This window comes from Leptomonas pyrrhocoris (genome assembly GCF_001293395.1).
Source record: "Leptomonas pyrrhocoris isolate H10 chromosome Unknown, whole genome shotgun sequence".
Lineage (NCBI taxonomy): Eukaryota > Euglenozoa > Kinetoplastea > Trypanosomatida > Trypanosomatidae > Leptomonas > Leptomonas pyrrhocoris.
In genome coordinates, this window is record NW_015438367.1 from 403246 (window position 1) to 426135 (window position 22890).

General features: G+C 58.0%; 9 protein-coding genes across 17 annotated transcripts; all 9 read left to right on the forward strand.

Moving 5' to 3' along the window:
- Positions 1-144: 144 nt before the first annotated feature.
- Positions 145-3727, forward strand: ABB37_05667 (hypothetical protein; the record flags this gene model as incomplete). The annotated part of the gene is made up of 1 exon (XM_015803778.1): positions 145-3727. The coding sequence occupies exon 1, from the start codon at positions 740-742 to the stop codon at positions 3725-3727; it is 2988 nt and encodes a 995-aa protein (XP_015657603.1). The 5' UTR covers positions 145-739.
- A 319-nt stretch (positions 3728-4046) lies between these two features.
- ABB37_05668 (hypothetical protein) lies at positions 4047-4990 on the forward strand (the record flags this gene model as incomplete). Its single annotated transcript, XM_015803779.1, has 1 exon — positions 4047-4990. Exon 1 carries the CDS (start codon positions 4217-4219, stop codon positions 4988-4990), a length of 774 nt encoding a protein of 257 aa, XP_015657604.1. The 5' UTR covers positions 4047-4216.
- A 514-nt stretch (positions 4991-5504) lies between these two features.
- Positions 5505-6767, forward strand: ABB37_05669 (putative mitochondrial hypothetical protein; the record flags this gene model as incomplete). Of its 2 annotated transcripts, none has more annotated exons than XM_015803780.1 (1): positions 5505-6767. In XM_015803780.1, the coding sequence occupies exon 1, from the start codon at positions 5805-5807 to the stop codon at positions 6765-6767; it is 963 nt and encodes a 320-aa protein (XP_015657605.1). In that variant the 5' UTR covers positions 5505-5804. The 2 variants fall into 2 exon arrangements, with proteins under 2 accessions (XP_015657605.1, XP_015657606.1); XM_015803781.1 differs by having other exon boundaries at positions 5683-6767.
- Positions 6768-7694: 927 nt separating this feature from the next.
- On the forward strand, positions 7695-8813 carry ABB37_05670 (hypothetical protein; the record flags this gene model as incomplete). Of its 2 annotated transcripts, none has more annotated exons than XM_015803782.1 (1): positions 7695-8813. In XM_015803782.1, exon 1 carries the CDS (start codon positions 7854-7856, stop codon positions 8811-8813), a length of 960 nt encoding a protein of 319 aa, XP_015657607.1. In that variant the 5' UTR covers positions 7695-7853. The 2 variants fall into 2 exon arrangements, with proteins under 2 accessions (XP_015657607.1, XP_015657608.1); XM_015803783.1 differs by having other exon boundaries at positions 7750-8813.
- A 400-nt stretch (positions 8814-9213) lies between these two features.
- Positions 9214-9651, forward strand: ABB37_05671 (putative translation factor sui1; the record flags this gene model as incomplete). 6 transcript variants are annotated; one of them, XM_015803784.1, is made up of 1 exon in its annotated part: positions 9214-9651. In XM_015803784.1, the coding sequence occupies exon 1, from the start codon at positions 9328-9330 to the stop codon at positions 9649-9651; it is 324 nt and encodes a 107-aa protein (XP_015657609.1). In that variant the 5' UTR covers positions 9214-9327. The 6 variants fall into 6 exon arrangements, with proteins under 6 accessions (XP_015657609.1, XP_015657610.1, XP_015657611.1 ...); XM_015803785.1 differs by having other exon boundaries at positions 9216-9651; XM_015803786.1 differs by having other exon boundaries at positions 9218-9651.
- Positions 9652-10691: 1040 nt separating this feature from the next.
- On the forward strand, positions 10692-13153 carry ABB37_05672 (hypothetical protein; the record flags this gene model as incomplete). The annotated part of the gene is made up of 1 exon (XM_015803790.1): positions 10692-13153. The coding sequence occupies exon 1, from the start codon at positions 11522-11524 to the stop codon at positions 13151-13153; it is 1632 nt and encodes a 543-aa protein (XP_015657615.1). The 5' UTR covers positions 10692-11521.
- A 1285-nt stretch (positions 13154-14438) lies between these two features.
- On the forward strand, positions 14439-16865 carry ABB37_05673 (hypothetical protein; the record flags this gene model as incomplete). Its single annotated transcript, XM_015803791.1, has 1 exon — positions 14439-16865. The coding sequence occupies one exon, from the start codon at positions 14439-14441 to the stop codon at positions 16863-16865; it is 2427 nt and encodes an 808-aa protein (XP_015657616.1).
- A 773-nt stretch (positions 16866-17638) lies between these two features.
- On the forward strand, positions 17639-19438 carry ABB37_05674 (putative mitochondrial hypothetical protein; the record flags this gene model as incomplete). Its single annotated transcript, XM_015803792.1, has 1 exon — positions 17639-19438. One exon carries the CDS (start codon positions 17639-17641, stop codon positions 19436-19438), a length of 1800 nt encoding a protein of 599 aa, XP_015657617.1.
- A 698-nt stretch (positions 19439-20136) lies between these two features.
- ABB37_05675 (hypothetical protein) lies at positions 20137-22308 on the forward strand (the record flags this gene model as incomplete). 2 transcript variants are annotated; one of them, XM_015803793.1, is made up of 1 exon in its annotated part: positions 20137-22308. In XM_015803793.1, the coding sequence occupies exon 1, from the start codon at positions 20407-20409 to the stop codon at positions 22306-22308; it is 1902 nt and encodes a 633-aa protein (XP_015657618.1). In that variant the 5' UTR covers positions 20137-20406. The 2 variants fall into 2 exon arrangements, with proteins under 2 accessions (XP_015657618.1, XP_015657619.1); XM_015803794.1 differs by having other exon boundaries at positions 20145-22308.
- Between the last annotated feature and the right edge of the window lie 582 nt (positions 22309-22890).

A 22890-nucleotide genomic window follows, 5' to 3' on the forward strand; every position in this document is an offset into this window, starting at 1 on the left:
ACCTCTTCGACCGACACGCCCACCCCGAGAGACAATCTCTCTCGCCAGCGTTATCGCTCTGCGGCAAACAAAACAATCACCTCTTCTTTCTCTTCTCCTGTAAATCGGAATTACTCCTTTCTTTTTCCTGGCATTCAAACTTGCAGGAGATATCACGCGCAGGTTTAACTACATCCTTTTGCACCGACACGACAGTGTGGGTTCTCTCGCCTTCCTCCTCCCTGCGTTCATGTAGCGACCATCAGCAATGACAATGGCCAGTGTGTACCTCCTCGACGTGAGTTATTCCACGTCGCCCTCCCTGCACTCCAGTGGGGACGCACCGCACCCTTCCCACGGTACATTGCCCCTGTCGTGGTGGTGCGCAGGCGAGCTGGCGCAGTGGAGTTCAACGGTGGCTCTCCATGACGCGTGGGCCGCGGCGTCGCGGCGGAGCCTCCCTTCTCCAGTTCGTCGTACTGCCACCGCCAACGCCTGTGATCGCTCATCCTACATCTCCTTCAACAGCGATGATGATGGTGGTGATCACAGTGACGCATCTTTAGTGGGTAGAGGCGTTGAAGCAGCATCGACCTCGCCTCTCTACCATTTCTGCTCCTTTCCGTCTGCGGTGTCCATTCAAAACAAGTACTTCAGCACCACACTGAGCCTCATCACCGGCTATGCGGCACCGGCGTTGAAATTGTGCTCCCTTCCCACATCGATCCAGCACGATATCACCGCCGCGCTCGCACAGGCGATGCACCCCACCTCTTCCGAGGGTGTGCAGCGCAGCTACGGAGGGGTGTTGTTGGTGGAGGTGCGGCAAGACCCTGCAGAGGTGCCGTGGCATGTGTTGTCGCGCCATGACGGGTGCCTCTTCCGTGTCGTGATGGTGTTTCTGGAGGACTTCGACGGTGTGGAGGAGGTCGGACTAACAGCGATGACATGCGAGACCGCCGCAGCCGCTCCATCGTCGCTTCCCGAGGGCCTCAAAGGGGGTCGAAAGGGCGGTGAGAAGAGAAGCGCAGGCGTTGATGTGCGCAGCCCGTCCGCGGCACAGAGAGAACGTTGGCGGTACTTTGCGGTGGAGAACGGGTATGAATGCGTTTTCCACTCCTCCGTTGCAGCTCCCCACGCGGACGCGGCGGCGCTGATGGAGGTCGTGACGCCGGTGGCGGGACGCCGTGGTCTGCTCGAGACCCCTTTGCACGGCTCCAACCGCCTTTACCAGCTTCTCTGCAACACCCTGTGGCCCGCTGGTGTGCGTCGCAACCGCGGCGAAACAGAAGGGAGCTCGATGGACACCCATCAGACGGCACCACAGAAACCGGATTCGGCTTGCAGGAATGCGTTTGTTGTTGTAGGCAACAGTGCACACGCGATGGAGAGTCTTTTCGAAGAGGCCGCAGCGCCAGACCGAGCGCGGACGCGGCGGCAGCAGCGCTTCTTTACGAGGTTTGTCAGGACGCATGCAGGCGGCGATGGCGGTGGCGGTGATACAAATTTCACCTCCGCAAAACACAGCGCCTCTTCGACATCCACGGCGACCACGAACAGTCCGGCTTGCGGCCCTCCTGGCACAAGCGATGGTGCATCGCACGCTGCACTCGTGCTGGTGAACAAGTATTACGCCGCGGTGGTGCAGCCGCAGCTGCTGCAGACTGCTTTCTTCAGTGTCTCGATGCAGGACATGCTGGAGCGTTACTGGGAGCAGCACTTCACCGTCGACGACTCTCCTCAGCGGTTGTGCGCTGATGCCCCCGCCATGGTGCTGTGGCCACCCAGCCCCTCACTGTCCTCCGTCCATGCGGCCCAACAGGCGGACACGAGTGGAGATGCGCTGCTGCTGGATGGACGGAGCGCCTACCCATCTCTCGAGTCGATTCTCGATGCGTTGAGGCGCCGTGGAGCGAGTGAGATCGTTGTCGTCACCCCCGTGCACGCCGCCTTCTACGCGCCGAGGGGGCAGAGGCAGGCACCTCTTTCGTTGAACGCGTACGAGCTGAACGTGTGTGCAGAACGCACCGTCGAGGTGGTCGACCTCAACGCGCTGCACAATGCAGCGGACATCGTTGAAGGCGCACCGCCCACCCCAGTCCTCCTCGACGAAGACGACGTGTGCGCCACGCGCGCCGTGGATCGACTGGCAGAAATTCTGCATTGTGTTCAGTGGGATCGCAGCTATCCCCTCTCCTCCGAACGGCCCAACAACACGAGGAAAAGCCCTGCTGCAGGGGGTACGCAGCAAAGAGACTCCTCATCGAATTCCTGCTTGCTGCTTGCCTACGGCCTGGACGCTTTTCAAGAAGAAGCGTGGATGTGCGACGTAGTACACGCGCTGCGGTCGACGCACGGGCCCGGTACCGAGCCGATAGCGCCGCTGTCGTCCGACAGGCACTACCTCGTGGCCGCCGCACCCTCCATTGCAACCGCGTTGGAAGCTGCACCGCCTTCATCGGCCAACACGCACGTACCGTCGTGCGCCATCACGCTCACCAACGCGTACTTTACAACCCAAGTGCAACTGCATTTAGTCGGAGGTCTTTGGGCGCACTTCCGCGCTGTCTCGACGGCAGACGCGTGCCTTTCGCACATCGCACCCCGACCTTCTCTGCGGCCAGATTGGCAGACGTCCTACGACGGCTACGTCGTTTTGGCAAGCCTGCACGCGTTACACAAGGCAGCGTCCAACGCCTCCAGCGCGCCGCGTGCATCCGCTGCGACGTCGGCAGAGCTGCACCATGTGCTTCCTGTCATGGTGCAGAAAGCGATGGAGTGGTGGTCGACGCAGCGGACGAGTGACGCAGCGAGGTGTGCGGACGAATCGGCCGACACGCCGCTGGTGGCGATTTACGTGCCTGACGTGGCCGTCTCCAACGCACGGGGGACCGCATTGGTGGACGAATACCTCCGCGCCATCGTCAAGGCAGCACACACCAGCGACAGCGAAAACGGAGAGAACGAGGAACAGGAAGAAGACTTCTTTATGCCAATTGAAGTCATCCTTGCTGCTGAGACGTGCAGCAACGTGGCGACGACGACGGATGCGTGGGACGACACGTCCGTGGACGGGCTGCTGCGTATTCGAGAGGCCTTTGATCAGCAGCTGTGGCCGCATCGTGCACCAGCCCCTCCAAAAAGTGATATTTCGGACATGAAAGCAGCCGCCGTCGCGGGTGGAAAGCTGTCCGGTGGAGCGGAAGGTGTGAATGCGGAGAACGTATGCGTCCCTCTACCAACGAGCGCAGCGGCACCATCGAGAGGAGTTGGCAGCTCCTCTTATTCTTCATCATCTTCTGTTCCCCCTGCACGTGCGGCCACGCGAGACACAATGTGGATCGCCCCAGCTGTTGGATGCACGCTTCCTCCGGGCTTCCTCGTTGATCCGGAGACGTTGAGAAGCGTTGCCCTTCAATCGGTCGTCAAGACCACCGCCCCTGCGCAGAGCACGACGCACGGCGCTTTGACGTCATCGAGGCACGCAGCAACGCCGGCTGAAGCAGCTTCTCCGGGCGCAATTCACACAGCAAGCACACACGATGCGGCGACTCTGTCGTCGACCAGCGATGGAACAGGAACTCGAAACATTCCACGGCCGCCTCCCCCGCCCCTTCCTCATTCGGTGACGGAGGAAGAATTGATGGCGTGGATGGAGAAGATGAAGAGGTACGGCCATCGTCTGGGCGAGACGCAGCGAAAAGAGCAAGCCGCGACGCTGGCGCTTGCATTGGAGAACTTGCTTTGATATATATTTTTTTCTTGAAGTCAAAACAAAAGAAGGCTGAACGGCTTCCTCATGGGAAGCACTTCCCTTTTCGGGAACAAAGCTCTATACCTCCATCAAATACACTAGCCTCCTAGCGGCCACGCAGGAAGCAAAAGCAAACGGCGCATTGACAGTGGTGGAATTATATATGGGCAACAGTAAAGTCTTGTCAACGCGCAAGTGTACGCGTGCACCAAGCACAACGGATCAGTATGAATGATATGGCTCTTGTCCTCTCTTTCACCGTCACGCCTCTTCCTCCTGCACGTATGATCACTCTTCAACGGTGAGGTGCTGTAGTTGCGTATCACAGCAGTGTGCTCAGTGTAGGACACACACACACACTCGTTGGTATTAGCTGTGCACCTATCACACCCTTTGTGTGGGCATCGGTGTCACCTGTCCTCACCTGGGCGTAGCAGGCAAAGAAAGGAAATAGAACAACTAACTTTTATTATTGTTTCCATTATGCGGAACGGACCACAAAACGGCTACGGCGGGCAAGGCGGCAGAAGCAACAGCAGCGGCGGTCGCCGCAACGACTACAACGGTGCCCGCCCCTTCGCCGTCCGCACGCGCACCCGCTCGTGGGAGCGCAAGCCCGGCGCCAAACCGAAGAAGGCCATCACGGCAGAAGAGCGCGCCACACAGCCCATCAATCACGTCGTCCCGTTAGATATCTCCTTTGGCAACTTTGAGTTCCAAGAGATGAAAAGCCTCGGCAAGCGCGGTGGGGGCGTGCGGGAACTCTCCTCCCTCCTCCGACAGGCGCGGCGCAAGGCGTCCAACTACGCTGAAATGCTGCACACACACGAGGGGGCCGAAGCGCGGAGCGGTGAGCTCATCTCGGCCGCGATGCAGCGCGCAGCGGGTCTGAAGGTGAAGGACGATGCGCAGCGCATCACCAGGGCACTCGCGAAGCGCCGTAGCAAGAAGCGCCAGTCGGCGAAGCGGTGGGCAAAACGCATAAAAGGACTGGAGGACTCCGTGGAAAACATCGTGAAGGATCGATCCATTCAAAAGCAGACGATGCGAGCGCGTAAGGACGCCAAGGTGCGTGCGAAGGAGAAGAAGCGTGGTGTCGCTCCCGGCAGTGGCGGTAAAAGTGGTAAGGGTGGTGACAAGGGTGGGAAGGGAGGCAAGACAGGCTTTGGAGGCAAGAAGTCCTCAAAGAAGCAAGCTGCCGCCGGGGGTAAGCACAAGAAGGGCGGTAAAGGTGGCGGTAGGAAAGGGCGTTCGTAGTCGTCATTTTCCTCTGCTCTTTTTTGTCTTGTTAGTACATAATGTCGATTAAGCGGGGGCGTCCCCGCCTGCTCACATAAGTGCGTTGTCTCAATCCAAATGCATGAATAAATACATCAGGGCACTTCTTCTTTAGACATGGGAGAGTCACAAGGTACGGGGGGGGGGTCCTGCTGAGGTGAAATCTATGCACCGCGAAGTGTATTGAAGAGCCCTCGTGTGAAATGCTGATCTCTCTTCTCTATAAAACAAAAAAGCCCCTACAGCGCCTCACTCGACTTGCAGAGTGGCCTTGAAGGCTATTTGATAGTTTTTTTTTTTTCGGACACTGTAGTAACGTTTGAAGCTGACCCACTCGCCGTGTTGTTTTGATTCTTTTCAGCGGTGCGGCGCTTCTTTTCCTCACCTCCTTCACCTTTTGCGTCTCTCTCTCTCTCTCCCTCACCACACGTCTCACCGTCTTTTGTCTTCTTTCTTGTCTACTTTTTGGGTATGCGATGTACGAACCGTGTGCAGCCGTCTCTTCCGCTCCCCTGCGTACTCACGCATCGCTATACACCACTATACTATTATTATTATTATTACTGTTGCTGTTTTGTTTTTAAAAACAAGTCAGCTATTTACTTCACAGAGTTTTCTATTTCTGCCGAATCGCCAGACCATCGCTTCTTCTTCTTTTCCTGTCTTCAAACAGACCTCTACACATACCTTGTGCCTTACCTGACGGCTTTTGATACTCGCCCAGTCTCCCGCTTGTCATTGCCTCCACAGGTTTAGTGAGGTGTGGAAGAGAGGGAAAAGAGCAAAACTAAAAATGCTCCAACGCATGAACACTCGCGTCGGCGCCAACGCGCTCGCCTCTGCGCTGCGCCTGCAGCAGCGCAAGTTTGCCTCCGCCGGTCTCTTCTCTTTTGCCGCAACCGGGCGCTGCAAGTTGCCGTACGGCACCCGCTTTCCCCTCTCTACAACGGCCGCAGCTGCAGCTGCCTCTGCCTCTGCGTCGACCTTTGCCGTACAGAACGCCGTGCGCAGCTACACCACCGCCACCCGTCCGCAGCTGATGCGAGTGCGCGGCAACGACGATGTGCAGAACATGAACAGTCCGATGAACTGGTCTGGCAGCGGCGGTAGCCAGGCGGATAGCTTAACCCCGTACGTACGCCAGCACCTCGCCCGCGTCTACACGCTGCTCGGCTCCGCCTGTCTGACGGCGGGTCTGGGCAGCTTCCTGATGGTGGCGACTCCCCTCGGACGCGCCATCCCCTATTGGTTTCCCATGCTCGGTGGGTTTGTGCCGCTGCTGTGGCTGTCCTTCGCGCCTCCGGCCAACCCCTCGTTAAAGCTCGGCCTCTTCTTTTCCTTTGCCTTGTTGGAGGGCATGGGACTCGCCCCGCTGGTGCTCATGACCTCCATGAAAGGCGTCCTCACCACCTCCATCCTCCTAACCGCGGCGGTCTTCGGCGGCTTTAGTGCGGCCGCCTACCTCGCCCCCCGCGCCTCCATGGTCGCCTGGCAGGGCCCGCTGTTCGGCGCGCTGATCGGCATGGTGGCCATCTCCGTCCTCAACATTTTCTACCCGACCGCCATCGCCCATTCGATTATCCTGTACGGCGGCCTCGCGCTTTTCTCGATTATGGTGGCGGCGGATACGCAGGCGATGATTGAGCGGGCACGCTGCGGGGCCGGCGATCACGTGCAAGATGCGCTGCAGATGTTCCTGAACGTCATCAACATCTTCGTCCGCATTGCGCAGATCATGGGCAGCATGGACCGGTAAAGGAGCGACCTCCACGGAGAGAAGTGGTGCGAGGTGGAAAAGGAGGAGGCAAAAGAATGTAGTGCCTTGTAGGAAGGGACGCAAGTTGTGATGTGACGTGTGCGCGCGTGTGTGTGCGTCCGTTGTTGTGCGGTACAGCCGAAGGACTTCGTTGGCATATGTTTTGCTTTTAAAGGATTCTTCGTATGAAAGCGTTCTTATTCGCGGCTTTTTCAGTTGCCGGGTTGGGTGGTTCCCCTATTGCTATTTTGATGTTGCTGTGGCAGTGGTGGTGGTACGCGTGTGATGAACGGGGTCTTTTCTAGTATTATTATTATTATTCCGGAGCTGGTAACTCACACATGAGTCGGATCGCTTTCGTTCTCTCGTTGTTTTCGTGATGTGTCTCGCGTGTAACGGCGTCAAATGAGGGACGTACTTCTTGGTGGGCATCTGCGGAAGGCGGGCGCATTCGCGCATACATTTTTGCGAGGTGTAGGATGGCGAATAGTGCACTTATACCACGAACATCTTTATTCATTAAGGTTGTGGTTGCGAGGGGGTTTTCTTAGTTCGCTTCTTCTTTCTTGTTCTTTCCTTTTATTATCTTTTATTATTATCCGGCCTTTAAGTCGCTATGGGAACGCTGTGACGGACAGAGGAGGCTCTTTTGCACGTGGGCCGTGACGGGCGCTTTAACAGCGGAAGAGTCGGTTGGAACAAAAGAGGGGGGCTGAATCGGCGCCGCGTGAAACGACGAGGTGCCATCAGTGATTCTGAAATGCATAAAAGCTGCGCTTAGACCGAAACTGCAGCGGGTGCTGTTGGCTCGCTCGCTTTCTCCTCTTGTCGGTCACCTCTCCAACGAGGTGCGCCGATCGTTGCGATCCGCTGCGCTGTTCGATGCGCATCTCCGTTCACAGCCGTTTTTGTCTTTCCCTATATCTTAGCTATTCCCTATCGCCTAACTATTTTTACGTATTTGCCGATCTCACCCACGTGAAGGCCTCCCCACTCCCCGCGATCCACTCGGAGGTAGAGCTGGCGTCGGAAAGCACAAAAACAGAAAACGAGATACGCATCCTATTACGACTGCTCTACATAAATATGGAATGGGCCGATGACGTGGCAAACCGCCCGCGCCGCGCAAACGCCGGCAGTCGCCTGCAAGAGCTTCTCCAAAACGGTCTCGACGAGGAAGACGAAAAGGACCTGCAGAGATGGGACAACAGCTCCTCCGACACCAGCTTCACCCTCGGCAGCGACGAGGAGACGATCGACGAGGTGGACAGCGACTTCGACGCGGAGGAGGTGGCCGGAGTCCTGGAGGGCGAGGCGGTGGAGACGGAGGCCACGGTCCGCCGCGCTGAGCGTCAAGAGCGGCAGCGCGAGCGCAAGAGGCGGCTGCAGCGGACACAGAACTTCTCCAAGGCCGCCGCGCACACGCACGCCCTTCAGAAGAAGCTGCAGGAGCGTCAAAAGGACGCGACCGAGCGCCAGAGACGTCGCAAGCGGGAGCGTGACGGCAGCAACGACTCTTCCTCGTCGCTTTCCACATCCACGTCCTCCGAGGATGACAGCACGAGCGGCGGGGATGGTGAAAAGAGTGAAGTACCAGACTTGCGCCAGCAGGTTCGTCATCGCCCTGCGCCGACCATCTCGTGTGCGCGGCGACTGGCGGAAGCGCACGACCGCGCTGCGGCTCACCGTGCCGCGCAGGCTGCCCTGGCAGAGCAGGGCGGTGGTGGCGGTGGAGACGAAGGCCCCGGGGACGCCGCTGCGATGCTGAACACACACCGAGGACTGAACGTGGGCAGAACACGTCACAGACCGCGGCGAAATGCGGGGCGGTTCGGAGAAACCGTCCTGAATGGCGGAGTCGCTGGTCGTGCCTCGCCGTCCATGCCAGTCTTTGTCTCCCCACGTATTGCTCTCTACCATAGTGTACCGCAGCGCATTCGGTACTGCAGCGGTGTGTCGGTGCTGGCGATGTACAAGGTGCCTTCGATTCTCTCCTTCTCTGAGCGTCTACCCGCTGTCTTTCTGACGCAATCGCAGAAACCGTGAGAGTGACGGGGAGGGAAGTGTTGCAGCACAAAGAGACGGTGGTGCGTTGTCGTGAGGACTGATTTCCCGCGTTTCCATTTTCTTCTTTGCAAAGCATCTTTTTTTCAGGCTTGTTGCTGTACGCTACAACACAATGAAAACCACGTAGATGAGAGTTCATGCTTCTGCATCGCAAAAGCGCGTAGATAACTCGCTGTCTTTGTGTGATCCTCTCCAAGCACACCATCTGCACCGGGCCCTCGCAACATATATATAGGGCACTGTTTGCTCTACGGCGCTTGATGTGCTCCTTACTAGTTTGTACCTTCTTTCGTTCCCTCTCCCTCTCTATTCTTCGCTGTTTTCTTTGATTATGGGTCTTTGATTCGTCCGACGTTGCTCATTCATCTGTGTTGCTGAGAGAGAGAGAGCAACCTTGTCTTGTTTCCCGCCCTTTTACGAAAAACTCACTTAACAGTTAAAAACGCTTCCTTCTTTCTCTATCTATATATATCTCCTGATTCATCTACTCACAATGGAGGACGCAGTGCAGAACATCGTGAACCAGCAGCGTGAGACGGAGCGCGCCGTCTTGGGTGGGCAGAAGGTGCACATCCGTGTCCAGCAGCGTAAGGGAAAGAAGTTCGTGACGACCGTGCAGGGCCTCAATCAGCGCCTCAACTTCCGCCGCATCAACCGCGAATTTCAGCGCCGCTGGGGTTGCAACGGGACGGTGATCAACACCACGGACGCCGGGACGGTCATTCAGCTGCAGGGCAACTGGAGCGAGAACATCAAGCAATTCATCTTAGACGAGCACATGACGACGGAGATCAACCTCGAAATTCACTCTCTGTAAGGTGCTGTCATCTGAAGGTAGTGATGTTTTTTTTCTTTTGCTATTATTGTTTTTAACACATAGAAAAGACGTTTGTTCTGTTCTTTTCCTCTGTTTTTGTTGTTGTCTCGTGTCTCCTCCGCATACGTTAATGCCACGGTGCCTCCCTCTCTCTTCTTCTCACCCTCATCCTTGTCCTTTGCCACGTCCAAGCGTCACGGACAGTGGAGCGAAAACAGCACTAGTAGGAAAATGTGGCGAGGAGAGGCGGAAGGAGGCGGCTGATCGGCACTGAGAGGGGGAGGGAAAAGACTTCAACCTTATTGTTTTTGATTCGCTGTTGTGAGTGCTTACTTTTGTAATTCGATTGTCTGTTTTTTACTTCGGTTTAATGCCGATGACTTATATGCTAAAATGCATGCACGTGTGTGTGGGTGTGTGGAAGTATGTGTGTTGCGTGCGTGTGTCGCCGTGAAGAACAAAAGCAGTGGTGCAGTGAAAGAGGAGGGCGGCGAAAAGTGCGTTGTTAACTAGCTTTGAACTCCGTTCAGGTTCTAACCGACTTAAGCCAACAACGCAATAATAAGAATAAAAAACGGTGCGGGTAGGACGAAATTGTCGTCTCTCACGTGCCGCTTCGACTGCCTGCGAGAGAGAGAACAAGTAAACCGGACGACGGTGCCCACGTCGAATGCGAGTTTAGCACAGTCTCGTGAGCAGCGTCTTGAGCTGCTTTTAGGTGTCTGTGTGTGCGTGTGATTGAAACTTTGGAACGGTGGTGCGGTAAACGGTTTCTCGTGCCTCAAAGACGCCTTTTAAGGGGGAAGACGCACAAGATCGCAGCGTCGCTATTCGAGATGCGCTTTCCTTCTCCACCGAAACACGCTCTTTGCAAAGACGTGAACCTCATGAAAGTCAGTTGGCGACGGGGGCGCTCGTTAAACGTTTTTCCACGCTCCCTACATCCTTCCTTCTTCTTTATCTCTTCTTTCCTTTACACTGATGCCCCAAATGCAACCCCACTCCCCCCACCACCTCCTCCTCGCTGGATGTGCCTTGAAAGACCTCCTTGTTTTGTCTCTTCTTGCTTCGCTCGCTTTCTTTTCGTTTTTACTTCTTCTCCTTGTTGGCTGGGAAAACTGATGAAGTAGCCTTCTACTCGTTAGTGCCCTCGTACTTCGTTTTTCTTTCTTTCGCTGTTCTGTGTTTTTTTCCGTGGACCTCCGTGCGCATCCTCCACACATTCCTTTAGGTGCAAATCCCTACATATCCGTGTCTTTTCTCTCTCTCTCTTGTTTGTCATTTCCCAAGTCCTCTTCTACCGAGTGTCGCGCTCCCCCTCTCTCCCTTGCGACTCTTTGCTGGTGAGTTCGTGTAAGAGGCAGCTAGACACACTGAGTCACACAGATCGAACACGGACACGGAAGACAAAGGAAAGAAAGAAAGAAAAGAAAACTCGGTGATTTCTAAGGCTGTGATTTCTTCGTGTGGTTCGCGCGCTGCTCCTCGACTTCGATTGGAGTCGTAACAGCGAGACGCGAAGGAAGTGAAGAGTGGGAATTCGACGGAGCACGCAAACTTCCTCGTCGTTTTTTGCAGAAGTCGTTTTCTCGTCTTTTCGAAATCAGCCTTTTTAGGAAGAACACCGTTTGCGTGTGTGCGCGTGTGTGTGTGTGAAGTCCCGCCACCGGTTTTCAGTGGTCGTCTTTTGCAACGAAGAAAAGAAAAGCCTTCAACGTGTCCCCCGCAGAAGAGGGAAACGTCACCGAGGTCATTACCACTGCGCAGCGTCAGACCACATCCGTGCTGGGTAGCCCGTCTCGGCTCTTCTCTGAATTCAGAAAGAAAGAACGGTACGGAGCAGATTTAAAAATAAGAAAAAGGTCTCAAGATGCCGATCAACCCCGAATACATCGCTCTGCCGAAGAGCAAGGAGATGTTCGCGATTGCGTCGTGGCGCGACTCACCAGCCCCGAGTGCCGCCACACACCTCGTCATCTCTCCCAGTCCTCACCTCAACTCCCTCGATGCGCTGCGGGGCAGCAAAAACGGTACCTCCACCATGCCAGGCGTCTTCACGACGACGAACACGGCGGCGGGGGCCCTGTCGCCCGCACCGGTGCTGCCCGCCGCCGAGGACGCGGCGAAGGCGAAGGCAGACGTCCCGTCTCCCTTTCCCTCCCCGGCCACGGGGGGTAAGAAGAAGAAGCGGAAGTCCGCGGCGGTGGCGGGGGGTGCGACCGGGACACACCCCGACGACGTTGATGACTTCTTTGTGCACATCCTCCTCCCCGCGGGGGTGGCGGTGCAGACGTTGGAGTTTGAGCTGCAGGCCCAGGCGACGCCCCTCAAGATGATTGAGGTGGGGCTGCCCAAGGTGGTCTTTCCTCGCAAAGCAGGTGCCAACGCCTCCTCGGGGGCGGAGGGCAGCGCGTCGAACGTCAGCGCAGGTGCTCCTCCGCCATCGGGTGCAGCGACAGCGAAGCCAGGGATGGTGCTTTCTCCGTTCTGCACCCCGGCCGTGGTCCCGATAGGCAGCGAGAACGGACTACCGCCCATGAGTCTCCCGCCGGCCGATCTCCTTCCTGAGCCGGCGCTGGCGCGCATCAGCAGTGGGGCCGCGCACGGGGCTGCCGGTGCGACGACGGACCGGGCGCCGTCTCCCACCTCCCCACCCCCCGCCGTAACGTCAGCTGGAGGGACCCACCACGGTGGCGACTTCCAGGTCTCGTTGCTCTTCGCGGAGAAGGCGGAGGCGGAGAAGACGATGGCCTTCGTGCAGCGCCGCTGGCCGACGGCGGCCGTCTCGACCGCTTCGCGCAGCCGCAGTGTGCTGAACGCGACGTTGGTGCTGAAGGGGCTGCCCAACCAGGCGAAGACGGAGACTGTCCTGGCGGAGATACAGAAGTTGCCGCACCCCCCGTCCTACGTGCGCCTGCTGCGCAGCGAGCGTGGGGTCTTCAAAGGGGTCGTCTTTGTCAAGTACGCGAACTGTGAGGTGTCGGAGGAATGCAAATTGCGGCTGGAGCAGTTCGTGCTCGGCTCCCGCCCCCTCAAGGTGGAGTTTAAGAAGAAGAGCAGCGCCGCGTCAGCCGCCAGCGAGGCGGCGAGTGAGAACAAGCGGTCACTGCAGGAGCTGGTGCGCGACCTGCGGGTGAGCACTGAGTACGAAGGCTTTCACCTCGACCGCACCGAGGTGTCGAAGGAGGAGTTGAAGGTGCTGAAGCAGTTGTGTCAGTCGTACGGGCTGCACTTCGACATCAACGATCAGCGCGCTACCGTGCGGCGTGTGCTGGGCGCCAACGGCACGCTGAGCGAGAAGCCGTCACCGGCGCTACGGCCTCAGTCGGCGACACCCGTGTGGGTCCCCGCCACCCCGGCCCCTCTGCGACCAATGGACTTCAAGGGGATCAGTCATTGGAAGGACATTCGCAATCAGGCGAACACGCTCGGCATTGTCCGCCCCCTGGGTCCGGAGGACGGCAAGCCCGCCTTTTCGGCCGGGCGGGGACGTCCGCTGTAGCGCGTGCGGCAGCAGAGCGAAGCTGCAAGAGGGGAAGATCAGGGCTTGTGTGTGCTCCTTCCTCGATGGAGGAGTTGAGGAGAGCATTTTCTTTCTTTGAGCTCACTCAGCCGGGCATCTGGTAGCACCTTGAACCGTCCTTTATTTCTGCATCGGTGCGCGCTTGTCAAAGAGACGGGCATGAGGCAACGGTATGGAGTCTTACAGACCCGAACCTGGAAAAAAAGGGAAAAGGAAGAAAAAATCGATGAGATCAGCTGACGCGAAAAAGATGTGAGTGGAGTGCGTGCAAAGACCGAAGAGGAGAGGGAAAAAACGAAAAGATCAGCAGCCTTCGCTTTTTATTTTTTTCTTCGAGGAAACCCAGCACTTGTGGCTGTGGCAGGATCTACAGCAATGAGGCGTGAAGGAGAACGTGCGCTGAACCTACGGCGGTGGTTTCAGTAAAGCATCTCGCTTCCTCCCTCTATAAGTGCGTTACTGGTGGTGCACTATCCCCATTACTTACTCCCGCACTTTCATGCGTCCCGACGCCTCGCGCGTGTGTGTTTTTGTATTGTTGTTGTCGACGTCGTTTTTCTGCCCTCTTCGCCCCTTCTTTCTTTTCTCACTCGCGCTCTCCTCCTTTTTCTTAATAAGTAATGCCCGCCAAAAAAAAAGGGAAAAAATCTTTCTGGAAACCTGCCTGGGAAGGCAGGCGAGAGGAAGCATCCGAGGTGAATACATCATCAGGAAACGGCCTCTCGTGCTTTGACAGCAGCGACAGTGGTTGGTTCTTCTTCCTTGCGGGTCGATGCCTTTCCTGTAGCTGCCACTTCGCCCCTCGAGCTGCACCTTCGGGAGTGAAGAGACATTCTACCTGTGTTGTTTCTCATAAATCATGTTATTTCCTTTTTTTCTCTTTCCCCTCTTCCCTCGCACTCTTCGCTGTCTCGTCATTCTTAAAACAAAAATACATTTGCTTTACATTCGTCTTTCAAGAAGGGCGATACGTCGAGTGTTTCAGAGGGGGTTTTGTCCTTGATCGCTCCGCTGTTACGCAACGTCGCCTGCTCGCTGCTGCGAGTGGAAGAACGAAGGAAAGAAATTCAAAAGAGGCATCTCTAAGAAGTAGTGCGCTTCAGCGTGCGTTTCACATCCGTACTCCCCTGTCAAAAGTAAAGAGACTTACGAAAGTACGATTTGGCTTTCTTGTCTCTCTGTGTCCTGTTCTCGCTACGAATTTCTCAAGTAGTAGTAGTTCCTGTTGGCCTGCCTCCTCTAGGTTTGTATTTAGCCTCATCGCATGCCTCGTGGTCGTGGTAGAGGTCGTGGTCGAGGTCGTGGTCGTGGTCGGGGACGCGGTGGTGGTGGTCGTGCCACCTTGGCCACAGAGAGAAGCGCCTACGAAGTTGGGGACGCTCCCCTTCGTTCACCGAGCAGCCTCCCAGATAAAGGCACCGCTGCTGAGGCGGTCCTGTTCTCTCCCTCATCCAGGCGTGGACGTGGGCGGGGTGGGAACGTGCGAGGTGGGCGTGGTCGAGGTCGCGGCGGCCGCGGTGGCCGCGGTGGTCGTGGTCAGGCAGCGCCGCTCGCGCACTCCGCCTCGGAAGGCGCACTTCCGTCAGACGCCGCCACTTTTGTTTCGGCCACCACCACGGCGACGTCTTCGGACGTGCAGCAGCAGCAACAGCAGTCTCTAACGCCGTCGCCGCCCGTCGTGGTGGTGGTGCCGCAGGGTCGAATGATTACACGATCTCTCCTGCGCGTTGCCTCGTCGCTCTCGCTGGACGATCTTACGGACATCCAACGCCGACGATCTTCTCTCGTCGCAGGAGAAGAGCGCACGCGGGTCGGCGCTGCGGCAAAAGCGGCGGTGGCCGCCGCCACATCAGACAGCCCGCCCTCACCGTCGCTGAGGGGGCACCATCACCTCCTGTCTGCGTCCTCATCGACGTCCGTGACGCTTGGGTCGTGCTCGGACTCCCCCGCCATTGCCCCCGTTGCCGCCTCTGCTGCCTCGTGGTCCTCCTCAACCACCACTACCGCGGTTGCTGGCGGTGGCCCGTCCTCGTCCACGCAGCGCGTCATCGTCGGCGGCCTACTGCGGTGTGTCTGCAACGCGTTTCTTGTCTCTCCCAGCGAGACGCTGATGGAGTGTTCGCGGTGCCGCAACTGGTGCCACCCCGCCTGTGTCGGCGTCGACGTCGAGGACCTGCGCGTGTATCAGCGTCAGCGCAACTACATGTGTCCCTTCTGCGCCCCGCCCAGCAAAACCCCGCAGGTGGAGAGAGACACCGACGTGACTGCCCGCTACGTCGACGCCTTCCCTGCGGAGCCTTTACAGCAGCAGCAGCAGCAGCCACCTCCAACCTCCGTCACGACCCCGCTTGGCGAGACGATTCCCTTCGTGTGCAGTCCAAGCAGTCCAGGTCCGCCGCCGCTCTCCAACACCTTCACGGGCAGCGCAGGAACACCTCACAACGGCAGCCGTCGCAGTCCGCAGACACCCACCGCGTCGCCGATCATCGCTGGCGTGGCCACCGCCTCCCCCGCCTCTTCCGCCTTTCCCCTTGCGAGCCGTCAACCCCCCGCAACGCGGCAGCTGGCGCTGAAGCTGCGTGATGTGCCCGACGAACGCCCGCCGGCAGCCACTGCTCAAGGCCTCGAAGACCTGCTGCGGATACTGGAGCAAACCGCCGATGAGCTGGGTTACGGAGTCGTCCACCTGCCTGCGTACCAGCTCACAGATGTGCAGATGGACGAGTGCATGGGGTGTTGCACCGAGGCGATACGCGAGGCCACCTTCTCCGCCGAATACCCCGTCTACTGCCTAAAGGAGGTGCAGCAGCACCGCCACCCTTACGTGCAAGGCACGGCCCTGCAGTCCAAGGAGGATGGCATCATCTGCTCCTTTGTGCTGTCCAACGGCAAGGACTTGTACGGCAACATGAAGAGCACCATCACCCAGATGAAGAGCGCCCTGCAGCGCGGTTTCCTCAACCCGGCAGACGTGTCGACCTTCATGGCGCACTGCATGACCATCACGGACGTCTCCGACTTTGTGCACATCACCCTCAGCGCCACGCACACCAAATATCAGCGTAAAGGACTCGCTCGGCTGCTGATGGCGATGGAGCTGCTGAAGTGGGCGCTGCGTGGGCGCACTCGCGCCTTCTTAAACATGGCGATTGAGAAGCACCTCGTGGACGGCGACACACGCATCGAGTTTGCCTCCCCTGCGGCGTCGCGGCACCTATACGAGTCCTTTGGTTTTGTGGACGTCTTCCCCCGCTACGACCCCGTCACGAAGAAGGAGCGGTGGACGGCGAAGGAGGCGGACATGGGTCGGGTTATGGCCAACGTGAGCTTTGTGGAGGATGTGCAGCGCGTTGCGGCGGCGCTTCCTGCGAAGCACCACTCGCAGCGTCGTCACAACAGCGGCGGCAGCAGCAGTAGCATCGTCCGAAACGGCATGCACAACGCGGAGGACCTTAACAGCTCGGCAGGGACGGCTGCCCTCCGGCTGAAGATGCAGGCGAGTACGCAGGGGGGGGACAAGAACGAGGATGACACCTCGTCCTTTATCAATGCGGCGGGAGCGTCCTCTGCTCGAGCAAGTCTTCGCGCGCAGCCGACCGCCACGCCTGATCTCGCCTTTCCTGTCGACGGTAGCCGCACTTCGCTGAAGCGGCATCGCAGCGGTAGTCCCGTGAAAAACGCTGTCAGCTGAGGACGAGTCGGCACACTGGAACACGCGGAGAAGTTAAGCCAGCAGGATCGCAAGTGGTACCCCCGCGACGCTTGTTGGTGCTTCTTCCTTAACCGTAGGAGGCTTAGGAAGAACAAGAAAACTGAGAAGCGACTGCGCGACCGAGGCAGTGCAGGCAACTACGATGCAGGTATTTACAAGAGGAGAGAGAAGTTGCTGTTGAATGGGGTGTCTCCATTGCCGTTTTCTGCTTCTGCCGTTGTGCGTGCGTTGTGGTTTTTGTTTTCTTCTTGTTGTTGGTGTCACCCTGCGTGTGTGTGTCGCGACTGCGCTGGGCCCTGTGTTTGCTGTCGCCGGCGCGCCGCAGTTGGGCAGCGTTGACCTCTCTCTCTCTCTCTACCTTTTCTCCTGTCTTGTGTCTCTTGGGGATGCATCGTTTTTGTTTCCGTTGTGTTTTGTACATTTCAAGCGCTCAACCTCCTCTGCCGTCGGCACGATAGGGTACCCTTCGAAGCTCCCTCCCTCTGTGTGTGTGTGCCGATCACGCAGCGAAATGCACAGAGGCGTTAAAAAGGAAAAGAACCCCTCGCGTGTTGCTTCTTCCTCCGTCGCGTCCCCGCCATGGGCGCTTACGGCCGTTTCTCCTCCACACAGACCGCCTTCTTGTTGTATTTCTTCTCTTCTCTTCCTTCTTTATTTTCGGTGGCCTTTATGAAACGCACAGGAGAACAAAATCACTTTCACACACACACACACGCACACACGCGCGCGCGAGTATCGAGAGGGAAGGAAACATGCGTGCGACCGCTGCGCGCTGGAAGGCGAAGTCCTTGGTGCAGATGTTCCGCAAGCTGAAGTTAGCCGGCGCGCACCCCGACGTGCTGTGGGGCATCGACGCCCAAAAGGCGCAGCACAACGGCGAGGAAATGATCCGGCTGGAGACGCTCATGCACGAGCGGGTCAACCGGACCTTGGGCGCCTCGCCGTCGTCCGCCACGCGTGACAACTCCCCACAGACCTTTCTGTTCTGGTTACAGAAGGGTCAGGGCCTTTCCTCCGCCCAGAGTGCTCGCGCTCCACCGCGGGCGCCGTTAACGGCCGTCGAGTGCACCATCACTCCCTTTTCAGAGACTCGAATTGTGAAGCAGCAGCTGACGGGGCTGTTCACGGACGCGGGCATCTTCGAGGACTTCGAACTGGGCAGCGAGGGGGTGGAGATGAACCTCGAGTCCGTCCTGCGTCACGCCGATGCGCAGCAGAACGAGCACCTCGTCCAGTCCGGTTCGCTTTACATTCGCGGCGACAAGGCAGTCGAGAACCTCCGCCGCTTCGGGGTGCTGCTGGTCGTGGAGGAGGACGGCTTGAGCTACCTCGTGACGCTGCCGGAGACGCAGGCGGTGCAGCCAACCGGGGCAGGGCAGTACAGCTCTCACATAGGAGGAGGCGGCGGCGGCAGCACCGCACCCTATATGCCGGCCAAAACAATCATCGGCCCGAATGGGGAGATCGACCCGGAGGTGCAGGACTTCATGACGGAGCGCGGCCTCCGTCCGTTTGACCTCCGCATGGGCGGCGGACACGCCTCGGTGGAGCGCTTTGTGGCGGCGTTTGAGCGAATTGAGCGGATGTACGCCGTGCACCGCGGCCGCGCCTTCCGCCCCTCCGTCTGCATCGTGCTGAGCCTGCGCTCCCTTGACAACTTTGTGGCCCCTGACGGGTCCATTGTGCTCTCGGTGCAGCGCATGCCCAGCTGGGAGGAGTTCCTCTTGAGCCTCCCGCAGGATGTGTGGAAGGACTGCGTGCGGAAGCATCAAGAGTGGCGCGTTGGCACGGCGCCGAAGCTGCAGGAGCGCAAGCGGCAGCTGCTGCGCGTGGCGGATATGTTTCACTTCTTCCGTGTGACGACGGAGGCACCCATTGCGGGTCGCACGCAGTGGCAGGAGGACCTGATCGCCCGCCTGATGAAGGAAGAAACGATGATTCGACGCGCCGTGGCAAAGTACAACCTGAAATCGGACCTGCTGAAGAAGCGGGGGGAGCTGCGCATTGTGGAGCACCTTTACAGCGCTCTCCCCGGCTCCGCCATGGCGGCAGGGGAAGCAGGCAGGAAAGAAATCGGCTTCCATCTTGGTGGGGATGGGCGCCTCACCTTCAACTATTCAACCATGAACACGGGGCAGATGCTGCGCGTGTTGAAGGATAACCTGAAGCGGGTCGAGACCTTCCAGCAGCAGCACGACAACGCCATCACAGCGCTGGAGCTGGTCAGCCGGCACATCCCGGTGGACTTCAGCATCGATACGGAGTGGAAGCACCGGGCGGAGGGAAACTTGGTGCACTCGCTGGAGCGCTTCGTCCGCACCATCAAGCACAACGAGATCCAACTGGGCTCCTTCCTCAATTCCGTTTTCACCAGTGGCGTCACTGTGGGCTCGAATGCGGGGAAGGTGGGGGTGCCCGCCGAGATGCTGACGAAGAAGCGCATGGTGTGGGTGGTGTCGGACCGCTTCGACACGATGCCGAGCGGGGTAGTCTACATCCCCTACGATGTGGACTTCAACTCCATCAAGCGTCTTCTTCTTTCGCGCGGTTAAGTGCACGTTCGTGGACGAAAGCGAGTGGAAGAGAGAGAGAAGAGAGAGATGGGGCAGCGGCTACCAACGATGTTCCCAGTGCAGGTCAACGCTGGTGGTGATTGGGTACAGTTCGTTTGCGGAAAAACGGGATGGGGGGAGGAAGAGCGGTTGTCATTGAAGCGGCTGCGCTTGACTCCATGTTCGCGGAGGATGCCTTCAGTCGGTGTTGTTCGTCGTCACACGAAAGGGAAACTATTTTCACCTTGTTATCTGTGCTCACAGCCACCCTTTCTTTTTATCGCCTTCCTCCCCTTCCCTGTACTTCGTGATGTGTGTGGGCCACCGCCTCTTGTTTTGTTGTCGCTGTTCTTTTGTTCCTCCACGACGTAGGACAAGGGAGGACGGTGGGCGAAACAAGTCGAATGAAGGAGTGAGAGCGGTGCTAGCAATAGCCGAATTGCCTTCACGTTTGCACGAAGAGGAGGCACGTGGTTCGCTTTCAGCACAAGGGCATCGCAAGAAGCAAACACACATGTTTCACTGCCGCTCTTTGGCGGTTGGCAATGCGGGACTTTGAGGGAACGGGTCCGGTGTTTTACCTCTTCATCTTCTTCTGTTTTTGTTGCTCCATATGTTCATCATTGTAACCCTCCGCTCTCTCTTTTTCTTATTTTTTTTCCATACTTTTTCCCCCGACCCACCCACACGCACCTGGAAGGCGCATAGGCTTTCTCGCCTTCAGATAGTTCAAATATATATACATACACTGTTTATTTCCGCGTGACTCGACTCGCTTCTCACTGTCCTGGTGAAACCCCATATCGGCGCCCAACTCCTTTTCTTTTTTTACCTCTTCTGGTCGTGCTCGCGCGGTGAAGCTCAAGAAACGCACACGTCCTTTTTGATAGCTTCTTCATTTTCTTCTCGTTATCGTTCTCTCTTTGCAGTTCATCGAAAAACGCTCGACACACGCAACGCCGACGTCCATGGCCAGCTTCCTCTCCGTCGCTCCAGACAACGTCCTGGACTCCATTTTCATCTTCTGCGACTACGGCGAGCTCTTCGCCAGCAGCCACGTGTGCACCTCCTGGCGGCGTCGCACCGGCAACTCCATCATGTGGAGACGCGTCGCCCAAGAAGATTTGGATCGTGCTCGCGGTACCGAGTACCAAATTGTCGCTACACCGGTGCAGAAACGCGCCGGGCTGTCGTCGTCGTTCAACGTGGCCCACCTCTACACCGTGGAGGTGCGAACACGCCGATGTCAGCGCGAGCAACACGAGAGCGCAGCGTATGGTGATGGTGCGGGGCGACACGGCGGCGGGTACGCCTCCCACGGCTACAGCAACAGCAGCAACAGCAGCGGTGCCCGCACCGTGCCGTCCTACGCGCAAAACCTTCAAATGTACTCGTTTGGCGGAGGGTCAACCTCTGCCATCGCCGCCTCCGTTGAACGCGTCTACGGTGGCGGTGGCGGTGGTGGTGAGCTGGAGCGCAACCCGTCTTCCACATGTTTCGCGACGCTGGGCAGTACGGCGAAGGTGCGGCGGGTGTGCATGCGGTACCTCCAGCCCCTACGCTTCACCGCAGGTGACGCTGTTGCTGCTGCGCTGCTCCGCGCCTCTCGGAACGCAGCCCACGCCGTGGCGTCCTCCGTCGCGGAGGACTCGCACGACGACGCGGCGGAGGGAGAAAAGGCGTTGCCCCTGTGGGAGGACGGCTCGATTCTTCGCCGCGGCGTGCTGCTGTGTGACCCGCACGACCCGTGCACCTTCTGCTACTACGCCGCCACGCTGCGTCGTCCGTGGTGCACGGTGCTGATGGACCGCTTTGTGGTCGACGACGCCCTTCTCGTGGACTTCATCACGCACAACCGCGACGGCGACGGCGGTGGCAACAGCGAAGCAGCCACCTGTATTGATCTTGCTTTCCGAGTGGAGGAGCTGCCGGTAGTGCGCAACGACCCACGTGATCCCTCACACCTGGTCAAGCCTGCGCAGCCTGTGGGCATACGAATTGGCGTGATTGAAGAGTCCCAGCTGGACGCATACCGTCGCGGGCTGCAGCAGGTGGTCAGCAGCATGGCGTTCTACTCCCTTTCGGATGCGCAGAACGCCGACGACGAAAGCGCCACTTCCGCCAGTAAAGATTCCGACGACTTCTACGGGAATGACCACCGCGCCAACCCGACTCACAACACTACCGCCTCGCAGGACTACGCTTGGGGTGCGTTGGACGCCGGTCCTACTGGTCGAGGAATCGCCGGCGGTGGCGGTGTCTCATGGAGCTACACAGCCCGCGGTGGTCACACCCTGAGCGACGACGTCGACGATCCCAACTCGGCGGCCGCAGCCGAGGCAGAAGTCGCGGCGTGGCTGCAGGCGAGCGTGCGAGAAGCCACGCAGGCCTCACCGGATCACAGTGGGGCGGCGAAGACTTCCTACTCTCCCTCTGCATCGTCAAAGCCGCTGGAGTTTTGGGCACAGGCACCCGACACCCGCGCCCCGACGTCAACGCGGGCACCAACAGCGGCTCCGTACACGAGCCACAGCAGCGCCGCCCACAAGCGAAGCGCAGTGAGCGCGGCCGTGTCAAACGACGACGACGGCGGCGCCTTTGTGCTAGGCGATACTCCTGGTAGCTTTGGTTACGATACCGAGGGCGGCTACATCTCCGAGGCGAGCAGCTACCCTTTGGGTGCCCCGCTGCAGAAGGGGGACGTGGTGCATCTTCAATTTTTCCACGATGAAGACGTCATTGTGGTGACCCGCAACCGCGAGCGCTTGGGCACCCTTGTCGCCGATGCCTTCTCGGAGCGGCAGCGGTGGTGTGTAGCCGTATCACTGCAGAACTGCGGTGTGCGTTTCATTCCGCCCAGACTGAACTAACGCACGCCAGAGACAACGAGACGTGCGAATAGTTCTGTTGTGGTTTGTGCATTGCGCGAGTGCAGCTTCTTTTTTGTTGTTGTTAGGTCATCTCTGCGCTTTCCTCAGTTATCTGATGAGCGTGCTTGTGATGCTCGCTGCGTCTACGTACGATCTTTGCGGACACCAACAAAAACAAAATGCAAAGAAGCACCTGCATACACATCTATATATATCTATATATATATATATATATGTGTGTGTGTGTGTGTGTGTGCATTTAATGAATTGTTTTCTTTTAGCAGGCCTTGAAAACAAAAGTCAGCTTGCGATAGTCGTTGTGTATTTCTTCTCTTTTCCTTTCTTGTTGTCGAGCGTATTCAAAAAGAAAAGGTAACTTTTTTTGCTTGTCACTGTCGCTATCTTCCCCGTACTCCGACATCGATACAGCAGCATCAACCTCTGCTACACAAGCGGGGGAAAGCAAAGCGCTTCTTTTTTTCCACTTATCTCGGCTACGTAGCCTTCACACGCACAGCTCATTGCCTCACCTACCGCGTCTGTGTCCTTCGCCGATTATTTGTTGACTATCCTCGCCTCCAC